General features: G+C 34.8%; 2 protein-coding genes and 2 long non-coding RNA genes across 4 annotated transcripts; 2 read left to right on the top strand and 2 right to left on the bottom strand.

Annotated features, from left to right (window-relative positions):
* Window positions 1-66: 66 nt before the first annotated feature.
* LOC121235426 lies at window positions 67-1,515 on the bottom strand. Its single transcript, XM_041131770.1, has 2 exons — window positions 1,392-1,515; window positions 67-557 (listed from the first exon to the last, which is right to left on the bottom strand). Exons 1-2 carry the CDS (start codon window positions 1,513-1,515, stop codon window positions 67-69), a joined length of 615 nt encoding a protein of 204 aa, XP_040987704.1.
* A 4,200-nt stretch (window positions 1,516-5,715) lies between these two features.
* LOC121235311 (disease resistance RPP13-like protein 4) lies at window positions 5,716-8,372 on the top strand. The gene has a single exon (XM_041131648.1). It carries the CDS (start codon window positions 5,846-5,848, stop codon window positions 8,168-8,170), a length of 2,325 nt encoding a protein of 774 aa, XP_040987582.1. The 5' UTR covers window positions 5,716-5,845; the 3' UTR covers window positions 8,171-8,372.
* Window positions 8,373-14,484: 6,112 nt separating this feature from the next.
* Window positions 14,485-16,628, top strand: LOC121236231. Its single transcript, XR_005934673.1, has 3 exons — window positions 14,485-14,878; window positions 15,292-15,333; window positions 15,982-16,628. It is a non-coding gene; the product is annotated as an uncharacterized LOC121236231 (long non-coding RNA).
* Window positions 16,629-16,894: 266 nt separating this feature from the next.
* On the bottom strand, window positions 16,895-17,305 carry LOC121236232. Its single transcript, XR_005934674.1, has 2 exons — window positions 17,217-17,305; window positions 16,895-17,058 (listed from the first exon to the last, which is right to left on the bottom strand). It is a non-coding gene; the product is annotated as an uncharacterized LOC121236232 (long non-coding RNA).
* Between the last annotated feature and the right edge of the window lie 4,298 nt (window positions 17,306-21,603).

The raw sequence follows: 21,603 nt of genomic DNA, 5'->3' as shown, positions 1-21,603 counted from the left end.
TCTTGGGAATGAGAGCTATATAAGTAAAGTTTGTAATCGAAGATAAAGAGTTACCATTGAGCCATCTCAGCACATTGCTACTGACTTCCTCACCAATAGAGTTCCAATGTTTTTGGAAAAAAATGCTCCAAACTCGTCGGGTCCTGGGGACTTGAGAGGCGCCATGTTTTTAACAGCTACTTTGATTTCTTCTCTGGTAAAGGCTTTGAATAGCTGGTCATTCATGCTATTAGTCACACAAGGCTTTAGGCTATTCAAGCATTCCTCAATGTCACAACTCCTCAGATCTGAAGAGGCAAAGAGTTTATCAAAAAAAATTTTAAAGACCCCTTCCAAGCCTTCTTGACTCGTGTACTCTCTATTCTGTTCATCTACAATCATTTGAATTATGTTGTTCTTCCTCCTCTCATTTGCACAACTATGAAAAAACTTGGTATTCTTATCCCCTAATTGGTACCAATTAACCTTAGCCCTTTGCTTCCACTTCACATCTTCTTTCTCAAGCAAACCTCCAATCTCCCTTTGTAAAGCCTTTATGGCTGCAGAATTATGACTACCTTCATTTTTTTTAACTCCTTTAACAAATCAGATTTCTCAACCAGAGTTTTTTTGTGATCAAAAGCTCTTGGTTTACTCCATCTTACTAGAGCTTCTCTAGTCTCATTCCGTTTAAAAATTAACGCCAAAGGGGGCTCCCTCCCCCTCGACCTTTCCTGCCAAATTGTGTTGATCACCTCTTCACAACTCTCATCCAATGACCAACAAGCTTCAAATCTGAACAATCTTTTATGGCGCCAAACCTTATCATATTTCTGGTTCATGCACAGTAGAATAGGCCTATGATCAGAACACCTAGCCACCAGTACTTCCACCCACCCATCTGCATGGTTTTCCTTCCATTTGGTGTTAGCTACGGCCCTATCCAATCTTTTTTTGGTAAAAGACTCGTCCTCATGCTTATTACTCCATGTATACTTATCCCCCCTCCAACCCAAGTCAAACAAACCCCCTTTTTCCAGAACTTCCCTAAACCTGGCCATCTATCTTTCAATTTTCTGTTTGCCCCCTCTCTTTTCATCATGGGCCAATATCTCGTTGAAGTCACCCACCACACACCACCCCTTGTCTTCTTGTGGTTTTAAAGAGCTTAGAAGTCTCCAAGTCTCCTCCTTTAAATTGGTCTCTAGCTGACCATAAAAACCTGTTAGTAGCCACTTGTCATTTCCATGCGTTTCTTTTATCCATGCATTAATATGCTATCTAGAATAGTTCAGAACCTCAACTACTAGAGGTTGTTTCCATAGCAACATTAGTCCACCCTTCTTTCCTAAGGGTTCAATGACCAAACAGCCATCAAACTTCAGCCTCCTCCTAAATCTTTCCCCACTAACCTTCCTCAGTTTTGGTCTCCATTAGGAACACGACATTGGGCAACTTGTCCTCTACCAAATGGCAAAGGTCTTGAACTGTCCAACGGTTCCCAAGCCCTCGGCAGTTCCAACTCAAGGTTTTCATAATGATATGTGGGGCTGCTGCACAGCCTCCACCTCTACTATTGAATACCCTTCAACATTCCCAGCCATAATCCCTACCATCCCTTTAGCTTTTTTACCTACTCTTCCCTTCTCTTCTGTGTCCAGCCCCAATCTCAACAACCTCTTCGAAGGTGACATGTCAATGACCAAACCACTCTTTTTTCCTTGGTCCCTAGCCCTCCTTTTCCATGCACCTCTGACCTTCCTTATGCTACTGTTTGGATTCACCCCTATACTCCCCTCCATCTCAATAAATCCCTTTGTAGACAACCCCTCACCCCTCTATGTACTCTCTCCCTCAAAGAATACCTTCCCCGAGCTACTGTTTGGGTTCACCCCTTTGCTCCCTTCTACCTCAATCATACCCTTTGACAGCAACCCCTCTTCCCTCTCTATTCTTTTTCCCTGAGAAAGCACCGTCTCCCCTAACTCCTTAGAACAGCCCTCCTCCTCAACCCTTTGCTCCATTACCTCCTGAGTGGCAGGAGCCACTTCCACCTCTTCCTCCAAACATTGGTATGTCTCGCCCTCCCTCTCCTTCTCTGCCCTACCTTCCCTCCCCTTAGCACTGTCTCCCACGTTTCCATGACTCATATCTTCCATCACTGTTTTCTTAAACCTCTCAGATCTCGCCAATCCTTCTTTATTTTTTTGTCTACTCCCCACTCTCAGCCAAGCACCATACTGGCGTTCCCCATTCAGCTCCCCCTTACAACCCAGAGCACCATGGGCAATGCAACCACACTTAAAACAAAAGTAAGGGAGCTTTTTGTACCTTATAGGAACCCATATAGTCTTCCCTTTCAAGTTGATGGTCCTCCCTCTTGCTAGAGGTTTGTGAACATCGACTTCAATTAGAACTCTGAGGAATAAGCCCCACCTATTTCGGTCTTCCTCTGTGTCTACCTCCACCACTTTGCCTAATGTTCCACCTAGGAACTCCCCTGTCTCCTTGTTGATACATTTTAGGGGCAAGCCGTAGAACTGGACCCAGACTCTATCTGTTTTGAAATGCATCTGTTGCGGAGGTGTGAGCCCATCGAAGTTCACCAGCACAAACAACTGGTTATCAAAAAGCCAAGGTCTCCCCTCCAATATTCTCTGCTTGTCCTCGAGATTGGCAAATTCCACCACAAAAATATTGAACCCCACCTCGTGGAACTTTGCCCTTCTACTAATCCTCCAGATTTTTGCCATAACAGACTCAATCACACCCTTACTAATTTTCCTCTCTGCCCAAACTTTCCCTACTAAACTCACCTCTTCTTTATATTTCGAAACCACAGATTCAACTACATCAACATCGATGTTCGTTGCCTCCTCCTCAGACAGTTTCAGATTCTCCCACCGATACTCGAGCTCATTCATCTCACCACCACCAATAAACCACAATCACCCTTGAAAACTCGTACCCACCACCATAGGACTCTCTTCCCCCGTCGTGAATCCTTCTTTCCCACCAAAAACCTTCTCAACAAGCACCATCACTGTCCTCAGCGTGCTGCGGAAGCACTCCTTAAACCGTACCTCCACTCCCAACCACCACTGATTCCGTTAGAATCCTGGTGGACCCCACTTCACCTCAGCTCCTTCTAGAGAGAAAAAGCGAGAGAAGAATTATGTGACCTACTATTCCCCCCTATCACTGATTGTATTAGTACACTAATGTCTAATACTAGTATTTCACTATAGTTAATGGTATCATATAGTAATATAGTATTAGTAATTAATACTATAGTGATTTATATAGTAATTTATATATAGGCTTAAAGTGGTTTACTAATTTATATATAGTAATTAATACTATTAGTAATTTATATGAATAATACTTTAGTTATTATACATTAGTATTATATGTTATTATAAATTTATAGATTAGTGTTTACCAATAGTATTACAATATTACATGTTGATGTTATTATGCATCTTAGTGTTTATAGTATATTATATATACATTAGTATTACATGCTATTATATTTATACATTAGTAATTTAGTGTTACATGGTAGTAATATTGTAAATTTGTAATAGTATGATATTTACATATAGTCGTATACTAAACTATTATTAGTCAATTTAGTCTATATATTATAGTATAAATATATTATTTAACTAGTATATTATTGAGTTTAACTAACTATATAAGATATAGTTGTATAAAATTTAAATAATTAATATATAGAAAAACACATCTTTTTATAAAATATGTGTAAAATCGGAGGCGGAGGCTGAGTCGGAGGGCACGTCGGAGGCGGAGGCGGAGTTGGAGGGTCGGAGTCGGATCGGAGCGGAGCCGGAGTCGGTTCATCAATGACTCCGACTCCAACTTTCAAGAGGAAAAAACCTCCAACTCCGACACGGAATTGGAGCAGAGCCGGTGCGAAGTCGGATTCAGAGTTGGATTGTCGGATTTTTACTCAACTCTACGGAAGCATTATCTTTACAAGAAGATTTTATAGGATTGGAAGAAATTTCAACATGTATTCAGTCAATTGTATCTCTAGAGATGTTGTAAGACTCGTTGAACAATAAAATTTCATCCTTTTATCCAAAAAAATAAAAATAAAAATTATAAGGCCAATAAATTACCATCTAAACATTTTAAAAGAATTTAATCATAATCAAGGATATATGGGCTGGGCTTGCAACTTTTTCCACTAATGCTCGTAGTATTGCTTCTCTCGGTGCGAGGTCTGCGTGGTTTTCAGGTAACCAAGGTGTTATTGTGAAGTTATACCCTTATTTCTTTTGGTAATTGAGTTTTAATCCCGAAATTTTATTCTTCACATGCATGGCCGACTAAACATCCAATTCATGTTACAAGTATCACAAGGCACATGCATGCTGGTTTTAAGCATCTTGGCCTTATCTATTTGTGGTGGAACAAAATGTATATGGTGTAATAACTCATGATCTTACTTCCTTGTTCAAATCCAATACTGATGCATCAGAATTCCAGCAAAATCAATAGACATACACATGCATGCATGAAATCTCAACCTACATGTGGCTGCCGAAACATGCATATGGGCGTTTTCATCGTTTTACTTCCTACTCTAACACGCAACAAGTGAGTTAACCCTCTTAGTTGTACAAAACATGCTTAGGGAAATAGATACCAACATATTAAGATAATATGGAGAAAAAATAGATCAGTTGATATATACTCCATTGTAAAAGTTAATTCTTTATATAAGGCTATGATTTTATTCATGTCTCACTCATTAAAAGAGCCATGAGGCAGTATTATTCGTCAATTTTTGAATTTTATTTTTTAAAAAAATAGATGATTTAATGACGAATAATAGTATAGCATATAGTATTACTCCAACTAAAATAGATCAAATGATTTTAATTAGTTATTTTAAATAGAATTTAGATAATCAATTGGGACGCTCCAAGTTGGTAAGAGATTAAGCAGGCACAAGCATATAAAAAATAAATTAGAGCTTTTATTTAGAGCTTTTCTATTCATCATCTTCACATACCATACACTACATTTTTTTATTTTTTATTTTTTTAAAAATTTATTAGTTTTATTTTTTTAAAATTAATTGAATTTTTTTAATCTATTATTCATATAATACATATTTAGAAAGAAAAAAATAAAAATATAATGTTTGGTGTAACGCTCCAATGGAAGGCCCAAACCACATGGCCTATACTTCAAAAGGACTAGTCAATGATACAATTGGAGTTCCACTAGAACCTTATAAAGAGTAAGAACTTCTCCTTCCCGAGCAATGTGGGATCCCATACACCACCTACCCTTATCCATATCATATGGGGTATCACAATCTACCCCCCTTAAATTCCCGACGTCCTCGTCGGGCCTGTCCATTGTAGGTGGCACGGCTCAAGTCCCACATTTCTGGTTGGGATAGTCTCTGATACCATTTGTAACGCCCCAATGGAAGGCCCAAACCACATGGCCTATACTCCAAAAGGACTAGTCAATGATACAATTGGAGTTCCACTAGAACCTTATAAAGAGTAAGAACTTCTCCTTCCCAAACAATGTGGGATCCCATACACCACCTACCCTTATCCATATCATATGGGGTATCACATTTGGTGTTTAAGGAAGAATAATAGAATTTTTGTTTTTCTTATATGTTTTTGTAGGACGTTGTTTATGGTTTACACCTGGATGCTTGTGCTGGTGGGGCTGGACATTGACTTGACCCACTGTATGATCGAAAGCGAAACAACGAGGTCATTAAGCTTGAATTTTGCCGACAACTTGGAATTTCCTCCAATTTCAGTCCATTCTCTTCCCTCTCTCATCTGCTTCCATTTCAGTTCCGATCATGGCTTCCTCTGATGGTACACAGAAAATTTCTGCAGAGAAGTTTAACATTCAGAGAATCATAGGTGACATAGACTCCTTGCTTGAGCGTCTTCCAACAGTCGAGCACTCTGCCACCGGACTCACACCTAACAACACCGACCGCAATAATGTCAGTGACGGCAACCCGAACAATGGCAACAAGGGCGGCAACATCCCCAGCATCAACGGCGGCTACAGCAATCAAAAGAATGAGATCGACGAAAATAAGAATGGCCACAACGTTTCAGATCAGGATCCATGCGCTAGTATCTGGACTCTGCTTACCTTCGGGTGCAGTGCCGATAATAAGGAGAACAACTCGGATGCAAAGGACAGCTTCAATAGCAGCAGAAGCAGCAACGACAGCAGCAATCAATCTCAACTGGAGAGAATAACGAAAACCCTTACTCAAGTGAAAGCTGCCTTGATTGAACTCAAGAAACTTGAAGAAGGTGAGCTGGGAAAACGAATACAGCCTCATCTGCGACGTGTCGACACCATCCTTGGACCTCAGGCACCAGCCCCTGCTGATTCCTCTTCACTTACACTAACTGAAGCCAAACTTCGAGAAATCTCCAAGGAAATCATGAAGATAAAGAACCAGATTCCATCACTGCTCAAACTCTCCCTAACGGGTCCCGGATCGTACAACAATTCAGGGACGATCAAGAACTCCGATGCCTGCAGTGCCTTCCAAGGAAATCTCAACCCACACAAAAGTAAAAGCTTTCTGGAGAGCTCCTTTTACCATGAAATTAAGGAAATTTATGATGACCTTAATCATGGAAATGATCGTGAAAAAGTGATATTCTTTTTGTCGTGCTTCGCAATGCTCCCGGAAAATGCCGTGGTGAAGAGGAGGCTTTTGACATATTGGTGGGTCGGAGAGGGCCTAATTGATGAAGGAAAGACAGCTGAGAATCATGTTGATCAAATTCTGAAGAGATTCAGAGAGAAGGGATTAATCAAGCCTGCTAAGAAAGAGCTGAGAGGGGAAGCTAAAAGCTATAGAATGCATCCTCTTGTGCGCTCTGCTGTGATTAAGCTGTCCAAGAATAAGTTCTTTGCTTTTAATGATAATGGAATTCTGACAGGGAATCTCTCGGACTCCGGCCAAAAAAGGGCTTGTGTTACAAAGTCTTCTGTGCCTCTCGACACGGGCTTAACGAGGGAACAGAAAGAGGAAGATAAAAAATTTGATGAGGAATGGAAGAATTTAAATCAGGAAGAACTTATTACGATATTCAATGTAAATGAGCCATTTCCTGATCTCAAATTGCAGCTTTTAGCAAAGAAGAAAGAATTAAGTGTGGTGGAATGGTTATCGAAGATGAAAAACGTTAAAGTCCTTTATCTGGGAAGATGGCAGAAATCCGCTACCTATCACATAGAGGTGGAGAGCATTGAATTCTTAAAAGGGTTGAAGAGTATGAAAGAATTGAGGCTTCTTAGCCTTCAAGGGATCTCCAGAATTAACGAGCTTCCAAGTTCAATAGGAAAGCTCAGCAAATTGATGATCTTAGATGTGAAGTCATGTCATAATCTGGAGGAACTTCCGCAGGAGATATCCAGACTCAAGGAACTGAAATACCTGGATGTTTCAGATTGTTATATGCTGGATCGGATGCCAAAGGGGCTATCTTCCCTCTCAAAACTCCAAGTCCTTAAGGGGTACGTTATTGGGAATCCGCAAAGCGGAAGCTTCGGTACCTTAGATGATTTGAAAGATTTAAAGCATTTGAGGAAACTGACAATCAGCGCAAGTAGCCGCGAAGTCCCTCCTTCAAAAACCCCCGAATTCCCTACTCGAAAAGACCTATTTGCTCTCAACAGACTTGGAACCAATGGGGCGCTTCGAAAGCTGACATTAGCATGGGGATCAAAGCAAGGCACTGTTGCACAAAAGACAACAGTACCCAGCTATAAAAAACCCCCCAGCATGCTACGAAGGAAGTTGTCGAAGAAGAGTAGTTACGAAAGTCCGGAGGCGCAGCTTCCTGAGAAATTGGAGAAACTGGATCTTCAGTGTTACCCAGGGACAGAGATACCTAGTTGGTTGGTACCCAGCAACATGAAGAGCCTAAAGAAACTCTTTATTAGAGGAGGAGGGCTCGAAACTCTGAAGAATGAGAAGTGGACTGTTGAGACTTTGTGTTTGAAGTACTTGATTGGCTTGAAGTTAGATTGGATAGAATTGCAGCAAAGATTTCCAAATTTGGCTTACTTGGAGAAAGTCGGATGCCCAAGGATCACTTTCTGCCCTTGCGATGAGGATGGAGTATGGAAGAAGCCTACATCAAATTGAATTATTATAGCAGCAGCTGAAATGACCAAAAAAAGTAAAAATTATATATTGTGAAATGGTTATTGTTTTCTACTCAGTGGACAATGTTAGAACATTGTTGTATGTTTGTTCCTACTTGTTTTGAGCATCTGATTTCTTATGTTGCTTAAATGTGTGTACCTCCATGAGCAATATGTGAGAATATCTTCATGTTAGATCCTTCCATGTTCTTGTTCCCTCAAAGCCATTCATGGTTTTTCAACATAACAACTAACTTAAGTGCAGAGCAACCTTATATAATCATTGCCAAGAATAATAATAACAAAAAAAAAAAAAAAAAACAGGGTTTCAGTTAATTTTCTTTGACAGGTATTCTTATTGATGAAATGATCCAAAATGAATACTAACAACAGGATTATACCTACGGGTGTAATCGGTCCAATCTGGTCCGGTTTTTGACAAAACTTAGGACCGAACCGGTATGTACCGGTTTTGTATTTTTCAAAACCGATTACGCACCGGTTACCCTCCTAAACCAGTATATCCGGTTTTACTAGTTTCCGGTCCGGTCCGGTCCGGTTTTCCGGTTTTTAAAAATGTAAGTTTGTCATTAAAAATAAAAATCTGTTAATAAAAAAAACTGTTTTAAAAAATCTGTTCCTATTACAAAATCTGCAATACTAAAAAAATCTGTTTTAGTAAACAAATCTGTTTTAGTAAAAAAATTAGTATTAATTATAAACTTATATATTAGTATAGCTATATAATATATTAGACTATATAATAGTATCAATATTATGCTATTAGTATAGTTATATATTAGTATTAGTCATAAACTTATATAGTAGTATAGCTATATAATATATTAGACTATATATAATATAATTTAATATATATATTTTATATTTAAAGCATATGATCAATTAAATTTTCATCTTCAAAATTAAACTTTTATTTTATAAATTATAATAACATTATCTTATATATAATTATATTAATAACATATGATCAAACAAATTACAAATGTTCATATTTAAAATTAACATTTTATGTTATAATTTATAAATTATAATATGAAATTATTCCATATATGATATATAATTATATATAAAAAATTCACATATAATTATATATTATAATAAAACTTATATATAAAAAATTAATTTTTATAATTTTTTCCCCCAACCTGCCCGGTCCGGTTCCGAAAATTATAGAATCGGAACCGGACCAGTTCCGGCCAGTTTGCATAATTCAAGAACCGGTTCCGGACCAGACCGGTTCAAAACCGGTCCAGTCCGGTTTGGACCGATTTTTCAGTTTCCCGATTTAAATTTACATCCCTAATTATTCCTCTTTCACATGAAACTTCTGTCTTCTGTCGATATTCAACTACGGTCTTGTGGTTGCCTTTACCAGTACACGAGTTGGGGTTGATTTGTGGCTTGATATGGCTTTTACGAACTTTAGTCCAAGGTGGAAACCACAGAAAGAATTCATGTTGTGGAATATCTTCAAGCTCAGGGAAACACGTTTTTTGAATAAAATATCATTAAAATCTATATTTTTTAATATCATTTTTATTTTAGAATTTAAAAAATTTATATTGTTTATTTTATTTTGTATGTGAATTTAAAAAAATTATAATAATTAAATAAGATGAGATAAGATGGAAATAATTGTGAAAATAAATTACGAGGCCTTAGTCGAAGAATACTTCTTATTTCTTAAGCTGCTGGAGTCCTCGGTTTTATTGCGTGGCTGGTGAGAAAAGATGGACTGTTTACACTCCTATGCCCTAATGGATGTGTCTTCAAAGAACCATGAACTAGAACATGATTCTAAGTCCTAAACTATATTGATTTTATTGAGCCTTTTATACCGAATTGGTTGCCCCTTCTTTTAAGAGAAATGCGGAATTCCGCCTTATACTACACACATCTATTTAACTAATATGTGATTTGTCATTTTTGTCATTATATTTAAGCACCCAGATTTAAGCATTAAGATAGAATGATAAAATTAACAAATCACATGTTGATTAAGCATGTGTTTGGATGTTGGAAGCATTTGAGTTCAATTCAATTTTAAGCCTACTTGAACATCCAAACATACAACCAAGGGATGACTGAACATCACTCAGGTAAGACCGACCTTACGCACGAGACCCACAATTGACAAAAAGTACCACGGATGATTTTACAAATTTTGATTATTGCATGTTCTACCTCTCTCATTCTCTTTCCCTTGAAAAGCCATCTTCTTCCCCAATCTCATTATCCATAGTAGACTTGCATAAATTTCAAAAAAATCTCTTTAACTGAAGCTTAGCTCACAAAACGTATATGTCAAACCTCTCTCTCTCCTACGATACCGTCTTCATCATTTTTGGACGACTAGCAACCACATAATGATCGAGATTGCATCGAATGATAGAGATTGTTGCCAACAGAGGAATCCCATTATGGCTACAAAACAATGGGAATGGAGATAGACAGGCATTCAAGATAAAATGTGGGCACTAAAAATGTGGGAATGTATTTTTTTTTTTTTTTTTTATTTTTGCATAGGAGGATTTTGCAGTTTTTATTTATGACTAAAACGATAAGTTAAATAACTATCTACTTCAAGTGGGTGAGTTTTTCTTATTTTTCTCCCGTACAATTATTTATGTAGTACTTATTAAATAATATGTACATAAATAATGGAATAAAATGTGGGCATGATACTGTTATCTTTTTATTGATAATTATTTTAAATTTCTTTTCATAAATTTCGAGTAAAAAAAAATTTTGCATGCAAAAAGTAGTGGGAAATTTATTTTTAACATGCATTAAGGGAATTTATGTTTGATTTTTGTTATTTATTACTAAAATATTTAATAAATTAATTATTCAATAATTATAACAACATCTCAATTATTAGTGGGACCCATACTCTTTTAAACTTCCCATAAAAATATTTTCAACATTCAAATATATCTCTTAGATGAACTCTACAAAACTCACTTTTATTCATAAAGAATTCAATTCATCTTAATTCTATTCAATATCTAAACGTAGCTTAAGTGGATGTGTGGTTAAGACTTTCCCATAAAATTTCTATTCTTTTTATATCATGGATTTTAAGTAAAATGCATTGAAGCTAGGAAAAAGCCCATAATTTGACAACAAAAGCCCACAAACTTGAAGCTTAAAAGGCCAGCTTATAACTTCATACACCGGGGGGAGGAGGAGAGCTATATCATATTAATGAATCTACATATATGCTAATTGAGCATTTGGTTCGTCGAGTCTAACATACCTTTGTATATCTATAATCTTAACATCTAAATTAGCAGGAATGTGTGTATAGGAATCGAGATTCTTGGGTATGATACTCAACTCCAATTTGAAAGTAAAATGACAGGATTCCTAATAAGAAATTTTGATGCAACACCCTATGTGCTTAGGCCTGTCTTGATCTAGTTTCCTTTGCTTTATTTTAGCAAGAAAAATTTACAAATTCACTAGTTTTAACTTTCTCATTTTTAAAAAATAAAATTAAAATGTACTAGCGGTCAAAGCCAAAGACTACATTAGCATTTTCCTAAACCAAATAATATCCAACAAAGAAAAAAGTGTTTAATAAAATTAATCCAAAAGTGTAGATAATAACATGAGGAGAGCAAACTTTTTTGGGGAGAAAGACAAGGAGATGAGAGAGAAAAAAAAATAAACCCTGGTTTATTTTTGTTCATTTTAGAGAAATAGACATTTTTCACCTCTTTAAAAAGAAATTCACGTTCAGTCGAATTTTTGTTCATCTCAAAGGATTAGTATTTAAGAACTCTCTATGTAGTGTAAGGACGATAAGTAGAATTTCTTCTTAAAAATCACAGAAGATTAAGTTAAATACTCTAAAAATCCATTAAAGTCCCATATATATATATATATATTTTCTAAAAGATAAATACTCTCAAGAAGCTATATAATAAATTATTCCCCTAAAAATCATTAAGTTAATTTCTTAAAATCAAAACAAAATATACAATTAAATTTCTGATCTTACATAAAATTAGAATTATAAAATGAATATGGTATATTTAGTTATATTATCATTTTCCTTCTCTCTCTGCCCTTGATTTATCTTCAAGAATATTTTTATAAACTTTATCATCGGTCAGTTGATTTCGGTGACCGTTTCGTATCTTGCATAGCCTGACAATTCTTTGATTTATATGGTTTGTGTCATTGGGAGACCAATGTGGATGAAATTAAATACAAAACATCAAGTATTTTTGTTATTGAAATGTTGTACAATCCATTTTATAAATGTTCTCTCCAACTCTGAAAAATTAAAATGTTGATGGAATGCATAAGCAATTAATCCAATATTCCCTTTGAAATCCGATCTTAAACTTGGACCAGGAAATTACAGTGGGTTTCATAGGAGTCTTGGATTAAAAAAAAAATACTTTAAATCATCTCATCTCTATCATATTTTCTTATCTAATTATTACCCCTTTATCAAATTTTCATAAAATATTTAATAAACAATTTTATTTTTTAAATTCTGAAATAATATTTTAACAATATTTTATTTAACTTTTAATTTTTATCTCAACTTATCTCATCTTAAAATTGCGTTTGTTCTCCAAACTCAGTTGAGCTGAATTCAGTTTAACTTTAAGTTGAGTCTAACATCTAAATACCTAACTCTCAAATTATTAAACTCATCCCAATTCAAAACTTTCTTTCTATATGAGACCTACAATTTTTTTCAACTTAAAATATATTTATCGTGAGATTCATAATCTTTTTCAATTTTTTATAAAAAATAATAAACTCATTTTAACATCTAAATATACTTTAAATTCAATTAAAACGAACTCTATATAACCCTATCCGTAACTTAACTTATTATAAATACTATTTTTATTTAAAATTTTGATAGCTGCACGCCGGGACAAAAATAAATAACGTCTTTACACCTGCGACATGAAATATATTTTTACATCGTTGTGTTTTTTTTTTTTTTTTTTGGGAGACTCGAGCACTGAAGTCGCATCGATAATAATTGATGGTGGACAGATAAATGGTGGGGACCAATATCTATTATATATATAGAAATAATGCTTTGAATCTAGAATTTAAAATTAAAAAATATCTTGAATGAGTTTTTTTTTTAATTTAATGATTAAAAAAATATATAAAAAAATAAAATACATTATTCGAAAAAATTATTCGGACATTTTTTCGCAGAACTCATATATATATATATATATATATATGTTATAATAAGAGTCTATCACGCATAAACAGTAATAAAGAGTTTTTTTTTTCCCTTATCCTTCCGAATTAAGTTCGTTGTTTTTTGGGGAGACAATATAATAAATGTTTGTTTCAGATGTGATCATAAGATTGATACCGTTTTCAAGCTTTTTGATGGTTTGATGTTTATGAAAATTGCTAATAAATAAGAAATCTGTTGATATTTTGTAAAAAAAAAAAAAAAAAAATTGTACTGCTTAAATATTAAACCATAAAAAATCTTGAAAATGATTTTCGCATTATTATCAGGTTTGAAATTTTATTGTAGATTCTTGTGGAAAATTCCCTTTTATAATATCAAGTAATTCTTTCACAATTTAAAAAATTACAAACACATTAAGGCTTTGTTTGGAACCACAACTCATTTCAACTCATCTCAACTCATTATTATAACTTTTTCAAATCCCAATACAAAATATAATAAATAATTGATTTTTTTCAAATTCTAAAATAATAATAATATTAAAAATTAATATTCTAACAATATTTTATCAAATCAACTCAACTCAACTCAACTCAGTTCAACATCCAAACGCAACCTTAAAAAACTATTGAAATTTTTGTAAAAAGGTTTTTTTGTTTAAACATCAAACTATCTAAGATCTCGAAAATGGTTTTGACATTATTATCATGTTTGAAGATTTATGTTCAAATCTTGTGGAAGATTCCCTTTTATTGCATCGACTAATTCTTTCACAATTTACAAAAATACACTTAAAAGATCAGTTTTGGATATTTTATAGTTTGTAAATTTTATTAACAACCTTTTATCCAAATATAACAAGAAAAGAAAAAAATTCCATTCGTTTTTTTTCATATTCTTAAATATTTTCAAAAAAAGAAAAAACATCACAACATTGTTATTATTAGAAAAAAAAAAAAAAAACGCTTCTTTGATTGCCAAGTAAAAAGAAGTTTAAAAAAAAAAATTGTGTTTGCGCAAAGAAAAAGTCTGGGGGGCAACCCCTATTTGCATCAGCCGGATCACACACATGACGTGGCCTAAACAAATTTGCCAAATTCTCCCTAAGTCCCCTCACCCCGAAGCCCCATCTCAGTCCCCCTCCATCTCACCACACACCCCTCCCCCTACATCTCAGTCGCCCTCCATCTCTGCCCTAACCCCTCCCCCTCCATCCCAGACTTATCGATTTAATAAATAATACAAAATAATAAATAATAAAAAAAACAATTACCTTCCCATCGCCATGGTCGGAGCTCACTACCTCTTCATCTCTCTCTCTCTAAAACTCGAAGTGAAAAAATGAGTATTTGAAACCCAAGATTCTTTATTTTTATTTTTTCTTTTGGTCTCCCTCTGTCTGTTGCTCGTGGTTGAAGCGAGGAATCCAGTGTAGTATTGAATCCGTGAAGGTCTAGTTTGGTCGACAAGGAAGCCCATACTAGCAAGACTTCGCAGGTGAGGAAGAAAAATACACCTTTTTTTTTTTGGCTTTATTCTTTTTGTCACGGGACTAGTGATAAGATTTTTACATATGGTGAACTTATTCTTTTACTCCTGAATTTGCTTAGTCTGATTGTGTGTAATTTTTTTTTTTTTAATCTTGGTTTTGTGTTAATTTCTGAGTGATTCTAGTGATTTGTTTTTTTGCCCATATTGTGTTTGACGGAATGATTACTTTACCAAATGAACTTCCTTGGCTTTTATTTCTTTTTTATGAATAGCTTCCTAAGCATTCGATGAAACTAAATGACAGTTTCTGGTTTGCATATATGACAATTCATATTGTTTTAGAAATAGCTCAACGCATATCTAATTGGTCACCATCTCATTCTTAAATTATTGATATTTTTCTTCCCTCTTATGTTCAGTACTGTGATGGGTGGCAAACTCAATTTTTAGCAGGTACCAGGGTGTGCCTACTCTTATGTTTTAACTATATAAGAACTAATGAATGCTTGAGATGGTGACATTTTTGTTAATACTCTGAAAATAATTCATTACTTTCCATTTTATTTATAACACTATTAAATTTAATTGACTAATGAGATCGATCAGTTAAGGAGCTAGTTGATTTATTGAAATCGGTAGACTCAATTGTTGGTGGTATGTATAATTGGATATCACAGCATGCTATTTGGTTGCCCATGATAATATGAGGCCACTGTATTCCAGATGGCAGAGGATGATAATATGACAATTTGCATATATGACTTTCAAAGCTTATATCACTTCTATATCGTCTTGCTGATTATGGTCATGTTCTCAACGTAATGTTACCAACTAGTCCCTGCAAAATGCGGTATATAGAGGCTTTGGATTTAGTTTCCACCAAACATCAAACATAATAATAATAATTATGATAATAATTACCATTAATCAAAATATTGCACTAATTTTTGCACATCCTTTGAAAACAGAGTAGTCTGATCTTGGGTTACTGAGACCTTGAGAAATATAAGTGATTGTTTGGTTTCTGTTTTGAAGCTATTGGCATTTTATTAGTGACGATTTTGATGATTTAATCTGTCTTTAAAACTTCCTCCAATTTTATTCATTAGGTATTTTTTGCTAAGAAGATGAGAGGCAGGGGTTTGTGGCAACTTGGGCAATCATTAACCCGTCCGCTTGCTCAGACTGATAAGAAGACCACTCGTCGATACTTTTCTGCAGAACCAGAGCTGAAAAAGACAATGAGATTCAGGATGCCACGTGAAGGAGCTTTGGTAGTGGGTCTATCCCACGATGGCGTAGCAGAGGCAGCGATGCTAACGAAGTGCTCCAAGGCTGTAGCACGGTTGCTTTCATGGTGGTTGTTGGCTTTCCAAGGTGGCAGCGGATTGGTGTCTCTAGCTGGGCAACCTTGGCCTGTGTTGGACATGGAAGGCAGTACAAGTTTGGTTTGTGGGGTCTGTTAGTTTAATATAGAAGTACTCGATTAGTTTGTGGGGTCTGTTAGTTTAAAAAGTTTGTTTGGAGGAGATGATCAATTAGGAGGAGACCAGACGTTACCTCCCTGAACATCAACATCTTCTGCATATATTGAAGTACTGGATTGGCTTGGAGAAAGAGGAGCTCCAATTGGTTGTGACCTTTGTAATGACCTTTAAATGAAAAGTTGTGTAATGAAATCAGCTTAGCTCTAGACTGGTTTCCTTACTTTTCAATGAAATATGTATATTCATATTGGTAACATATGTTTATTGTATATTGGATCTATGTTGCAAAATTACATAGAAACTATGATACAAGAACGATGCCTAAATGGTGACCACATGAAGGCTCAAGCTGAACTTTCAAATTTCATTCACTCAAAATATATGCATATATAAGATTTATGTTACTCAATTAACCCTCTGCCAGCCGAACACCATTTACATCAGATCTTCCTCTAATTGTTTGCGCTTTGGAGTCTGAACAACAACAAACCATAAAAACACTACAAAAGACAACCATTAAAACCATTTTGCAATCTTGCCAAATTCCCTCATCTCATTCACATGAAATAAACATATACAGAGATCAGTGCATGCTTAGTCTCCAACTGGTATAAATTAAAGTTGTACAAGAACTAATTAATACATAGCAAATGAAAATCTGGTCTTGTCATCCCTTCCAATCTTGTCAAAATCCTCCATCTGAAAGAAGTGACACAAAGCCATTCAAAACTTAATTCCTTCTACGAATGTGTCTAAATTAGTGCACAATTGTGCATCTTTTTCTTTTCATTTTTTAGTGCACAATTGTGCATCTTTTTCTTTGCATTTCTTTTTTGTTTTCTCAGAGTCCACTTAACCAATTTACTGCTTGGTTGGTAGTCTGCTGTATTTTGTTCTTCCTCATCTGTCAACCACCTTTTGAATGTTGCAATAAAGTTGAAGAGAGGGAAAAACAACTTTAGCATTGTGGAAGCAACTCGAAGTCTACTATATAGCATATTCCAAAGGGAACCGTGCATAAAGGAAGTATACACAAACTTATCAAAAAATAAAAATAATTAAGTTAAAAACAGGAATGTCGCAATAATATAAGTAGCCTATCTCATGGCGGAATTGATGTACAAGAATCAGTGATATACTAAAGAAACTCTATAGCAATCAGAAAAAAGGTAGCCTATCTCAATAATCGTGATAACATAGTCTACCGATGCATCTCACAATCAAGTGAAACATTGTCATGCAGATAGCATATCACTAGAAACAGAACCATGGATAGACATAGAGTAAGTGACTCAATCAGAGCCATTGTCATGTGTATATATATATATCACGTCCTGGTATATATATGGAGCTGGTATATGCATGCATGCATTGCATAATTACTATTTTTCTTTTTGGATTTACGTGCAATGTAAACTATATTGGTTGTTTTTAAGTTTTGCCTCCACTGAGCTAATCAACATACTGAAAACTATGAGGAGGAAAGCTTCCAGACTTGATTCAAAATAGCAGCAGGAAACCCAAAATAAAAAAGCAACTGGCACCACATTTTTCAACCCTGTCACCCCAATTCATAGATTTTAAGGCAAACAAAGAAGACTATAAAATTGTTGTTTGGCCCTGCCTGAGTTCAGAAGCCCATTCCAGGCCAAGTCCAAGGAAAGTTGGAACTTGATAATTCACAAGCAAGGATTAACTCTCCAAAGTTCAGACAACTTAAATCATGTGTTCGACTTAAAACTAATTGCACATGGTTCAGACAATTTAGAACTCATTAGTTCAAAGTTATTTAACTCAAAGTTGTCCAGTGAGACCATGCAGAATTTGGTAGGTCTAAGCAACATTCCACAGGAGGAAAACAAAAATTTCTCAATATGATTTACTAAGAACAATTAATTAATTACAAACAAACAATCATATAGATTGCTAATATCATTCTACTCGGAAACTTGGTTTCTTCAAGGAGGGTAAAGTGAAGTACCCTAACTGGTTTCCACTTATGTGTCTTGAATTTAGGATGAGAAGAAGGATAACTCCAATATTGATTAAAATTCCTACCAATAACTCAAAGGCAAAAAAATAAAAAAAGTGGGGCGGGATGAGAAAAAATCTTAGCTGGTGAAAAAACTCCAAAATTGGTCAAATTTTTTTTTATTAATATAACACTGCTGCATGCAGCTTTTAGTAAAAGAAGACTTGGTGGTCACAGAAAGCTTCCAAATTGCTTTCAATCATCTATTCGTTGCTTTCACTTGTATGCTCATGTCGTATGCTTTCTCCAATGACTAGTGAAGCCATTGCATAACTTTGGCCATAGCCTTCCAGACAACTGCCAATATTTTATTATGCAACTCTTAAAAAGTGACAATGTAATATTAATGGTAAGTTCAGAAAACTTTACTTGAGGTGATTAGGCAAAGAGGAATAAACATATTTCCCGACAAAGCAAGTTAGTACGTAAAATATTTTCCTGTATTACTTCTATGGTCTACAAAAAGACATCTATTACATATCCCTATGAGCACAGAGGAGCACATTATCTTACACAAGAAACTTGCTTATGAAACACATCAGACAAATAAGCGCCACTGAGTGACAGAAATGAGATTGATAAATATATTGCATGCGCTACAAGCCAATAGCAAGCTTAGTTAAGACATCCTATAAACATGAAAGAGAATTTGCGTGGGAAAAGTAAGAAAATGAAAAATGTAGAATGTCATTGGATTGATCTTGTACTACTCCATGGGAGAATGAAAAACATGGAGATTAGTTATTACTCTGTCTTTGCATTCTTCATCAAAGCAAGGATTCTACAGTCTGATATAGATTAATTATCTAAATCGAGATTAATGTGCAACTGTTAGGAAAGAATTGTAATTAATAGATCATAAATGGAGGGGCACCACATTTCTACTTACTTTAAGTAAAAAACAAGACCATAATGGCATGGAGATTTGTGGGAGGGAGGGGGAGGGAAGTCAGAGAGAGAGAGAGAGATAAGGTAGTTACCACTGGGGCCACAAAGGATTATCTAAATATCTTCTTTTCTGTCAAGAAGCCCCAATTGCATCACAGAGATTAAAAAAAAAATTATAAAAAAAAAATCCATTTTCTTCCTTACACTCATAGCAAGTGTTATCGTTTTCTTTTTTTATTTCAATAATTTCTGCGATAATATGAATTATTACTTGAGAGCCATCGCCAAAATTAATCCTGAGGAGTTTTAGGATTCTTCAAAAGGGTGGGTTTGAGATTTTTCAATCACATATATGCCTTCCATGCTCCTAGCACCCCTATTTTCCATTATAAACTAGTAGCTTAAATTGCTCTATGAAAACTAAGAATGTAGCCATTCCCATAGGACTCCACAACAGTGGAATCCAAGTACCCACATATATGTATGCAAGAAGATTAAGGATTAAGTTAACAAATCCTTTCTAAATCAAAGACACAATCTTCAGTTGACCCATTATACCAAACCATAAATACAAGAAACAAATCTCATCAACAAATTAACAGTCCCAAAAAAAAGCAGTCACAGTATCTAATCGAAACCTCAAAATAAATCAAAATAAGAAAGGAAACATAGCCTTTGACCTAATTTGGATACCCATTTGGGTTTCTTTCAATTAGATGCCCTAAACCCTATAAAATGTAAATGCATAGATGCGTCTAAAGAGAGAGATACAAACAAGAAGTAAGAGAGGAAGAGGAAAGAGCAGAGAATAAATCGGTCTCCGCTTACCTTTGCAAACTGCGCAATCTTGGTTTGGGCAAAGGGAGGGTCGCTCAGAGAGGCGGCGTCGCCGGGGCGGTGGGCAGAGCAACGACGCGACGCAAGCGAGGGAGGAAATTTTCACGCGGGGCAAATTCAAATGAATTAGGGGAGAAGAAAACAGTAAGATGAAATGCATGTTTTGATTTTCAAGATTCTTAAAAAAAAAAAAAAAAACAAACAAACAAACAAAAACAAATGGTGCAACCACATAGGGTGTGCAAAGTGTGCACCCCTACAGAGGATGACCCATAGTACTACTCTTCTCTGCCAAACATTAAAAGACAATCATACGCATGTAATACACAATTATTTTTATTTTTATTAATTTTTCTATTTATCTAATAGCATGTCAAATCATGCGTATGTCTAGAGAATTTTAAAATTATGCTGCCACGTCCACAGCTTCGGTGGCCATCGAGAGTAAATGTGTTTTTTTCCTCTTTTTTTTTTTTTATATCTTTAAATATTTTTTGTTAAAAAAAAATATGACATCATTTAAAAGCAATTCCTTAACTAGTAAAAAAAATATAAAAAAATAAAGAAAAAGAATCAGTGGCTGCTTTTGGTGGGTTTCATATGTGGAGTAAGCATTTTTCAAATTATATATGTACAATGTGATCATCACTTATAATTACTTTTGTGTCTAAATATGAATTATCCTCTATATCATTCAGAAATCTAAACATATAAAATATTTTTCGCTGTTCATTTTCAAACATGTAAATATCTTTGTTTTATATTATTATATTTTGTTTTGTTGCTTTTCATTTGTAATTTTTGGTGAGGACTTGCTTTGGAGACCAGATTAATTTTGGCAGATATTTTATTTGGGAATCTTAGGATGTGATATTGATCTATTGTTTTTATAGCTTCCTTTTTCATGGCATTTTTCATTTGTTATGCTATTTTGTTATGTTCAATCCCTTGTTGCTTTAGAATGTAAATAGTTAGATATTATGTATTATTGAATGTAGGAATCAATGAAATTGTTTATAACATTTAAAATGTATCGTTAGGTGCAAATTTCATCAAATTAAAAAGTGGTCATTTATTCATTCAGGATTTTGCTTGCGTGACAAAGTATTCAATATTTAGAACAACCGTTTCCCTTGTTATGATAATGGTAGTGATAAGATTGTATTAATGAGTTATGCAACATTTGTTTAGAAACAACCTTTTTGAGTTCTATAAAACCTAAGTTCCAAAAATATTTTTTTGAAAATGATGGAAAATAACCTGCAAAAAAATCTCATATAAAGATTTGCCAGAAGAGAAAAATGAAGAACTTCGTAAAAAACAAAGAGAAATATATGCTAAAAAAAAGGCATCTAAAGGCAATGCCATTCAGTTGAAAGATTCAGTTCCATTTTATGGTAATCAAATGGTTGTGTCAATTGATGACCCTTCAAATGATGATGTCCAATATATGAGTTTCGCTCAAGACTTTAGTCTTGTACAGAAAG

This window comes from Juglans microcarpa x Juglans regia, chromosome 6D (genome assembly GCF_004785595.1).
Source record: "Juglans microcarpa x Juglans regia isolate MS1-56 chromosome 6D, Jm3101_v1.0, whole genome shotgun sequence".
NCBI classification, from domain to species: Eukaryota; Viridiplantae; Streptophyta; class Magnoliopsida; order Fagales; family Juglandaceae; genus Juglans; species Juglans microcarpa x Juglans regia.
Note: the sequence above shows the minus strand (reverse complement) of the source record. Positions and strands in the feature narration are given on the sequence as shown.

What these genes read in the sequence shown, in the direction of transcription:
- LOC121235426 (XM_041131770.1), bottom strand. Translation starts at nt 1,515, where the DNA reads ATGAAAACCTTGAGTTGGAACTGCCGAGGGCTTGGGAACCGTTGGACA. An exon ending in GGAGACCAAAACTGAGGAAG is followed by an intron (nt 558 to 1,391) that starts GTTAGTGGGGAA and finishes AAAAAAATGAAG; the next exon opens with GTAGTCATAATTCTGCAGCC.
- LOC121235311 (XM_041131648.1), top strand. Translation starts at nt 5,846, where the DNA reads ATGGCTTCCTCTGATGGTACACAGAAAATTTCTGCAGAGAAGTTTAAC.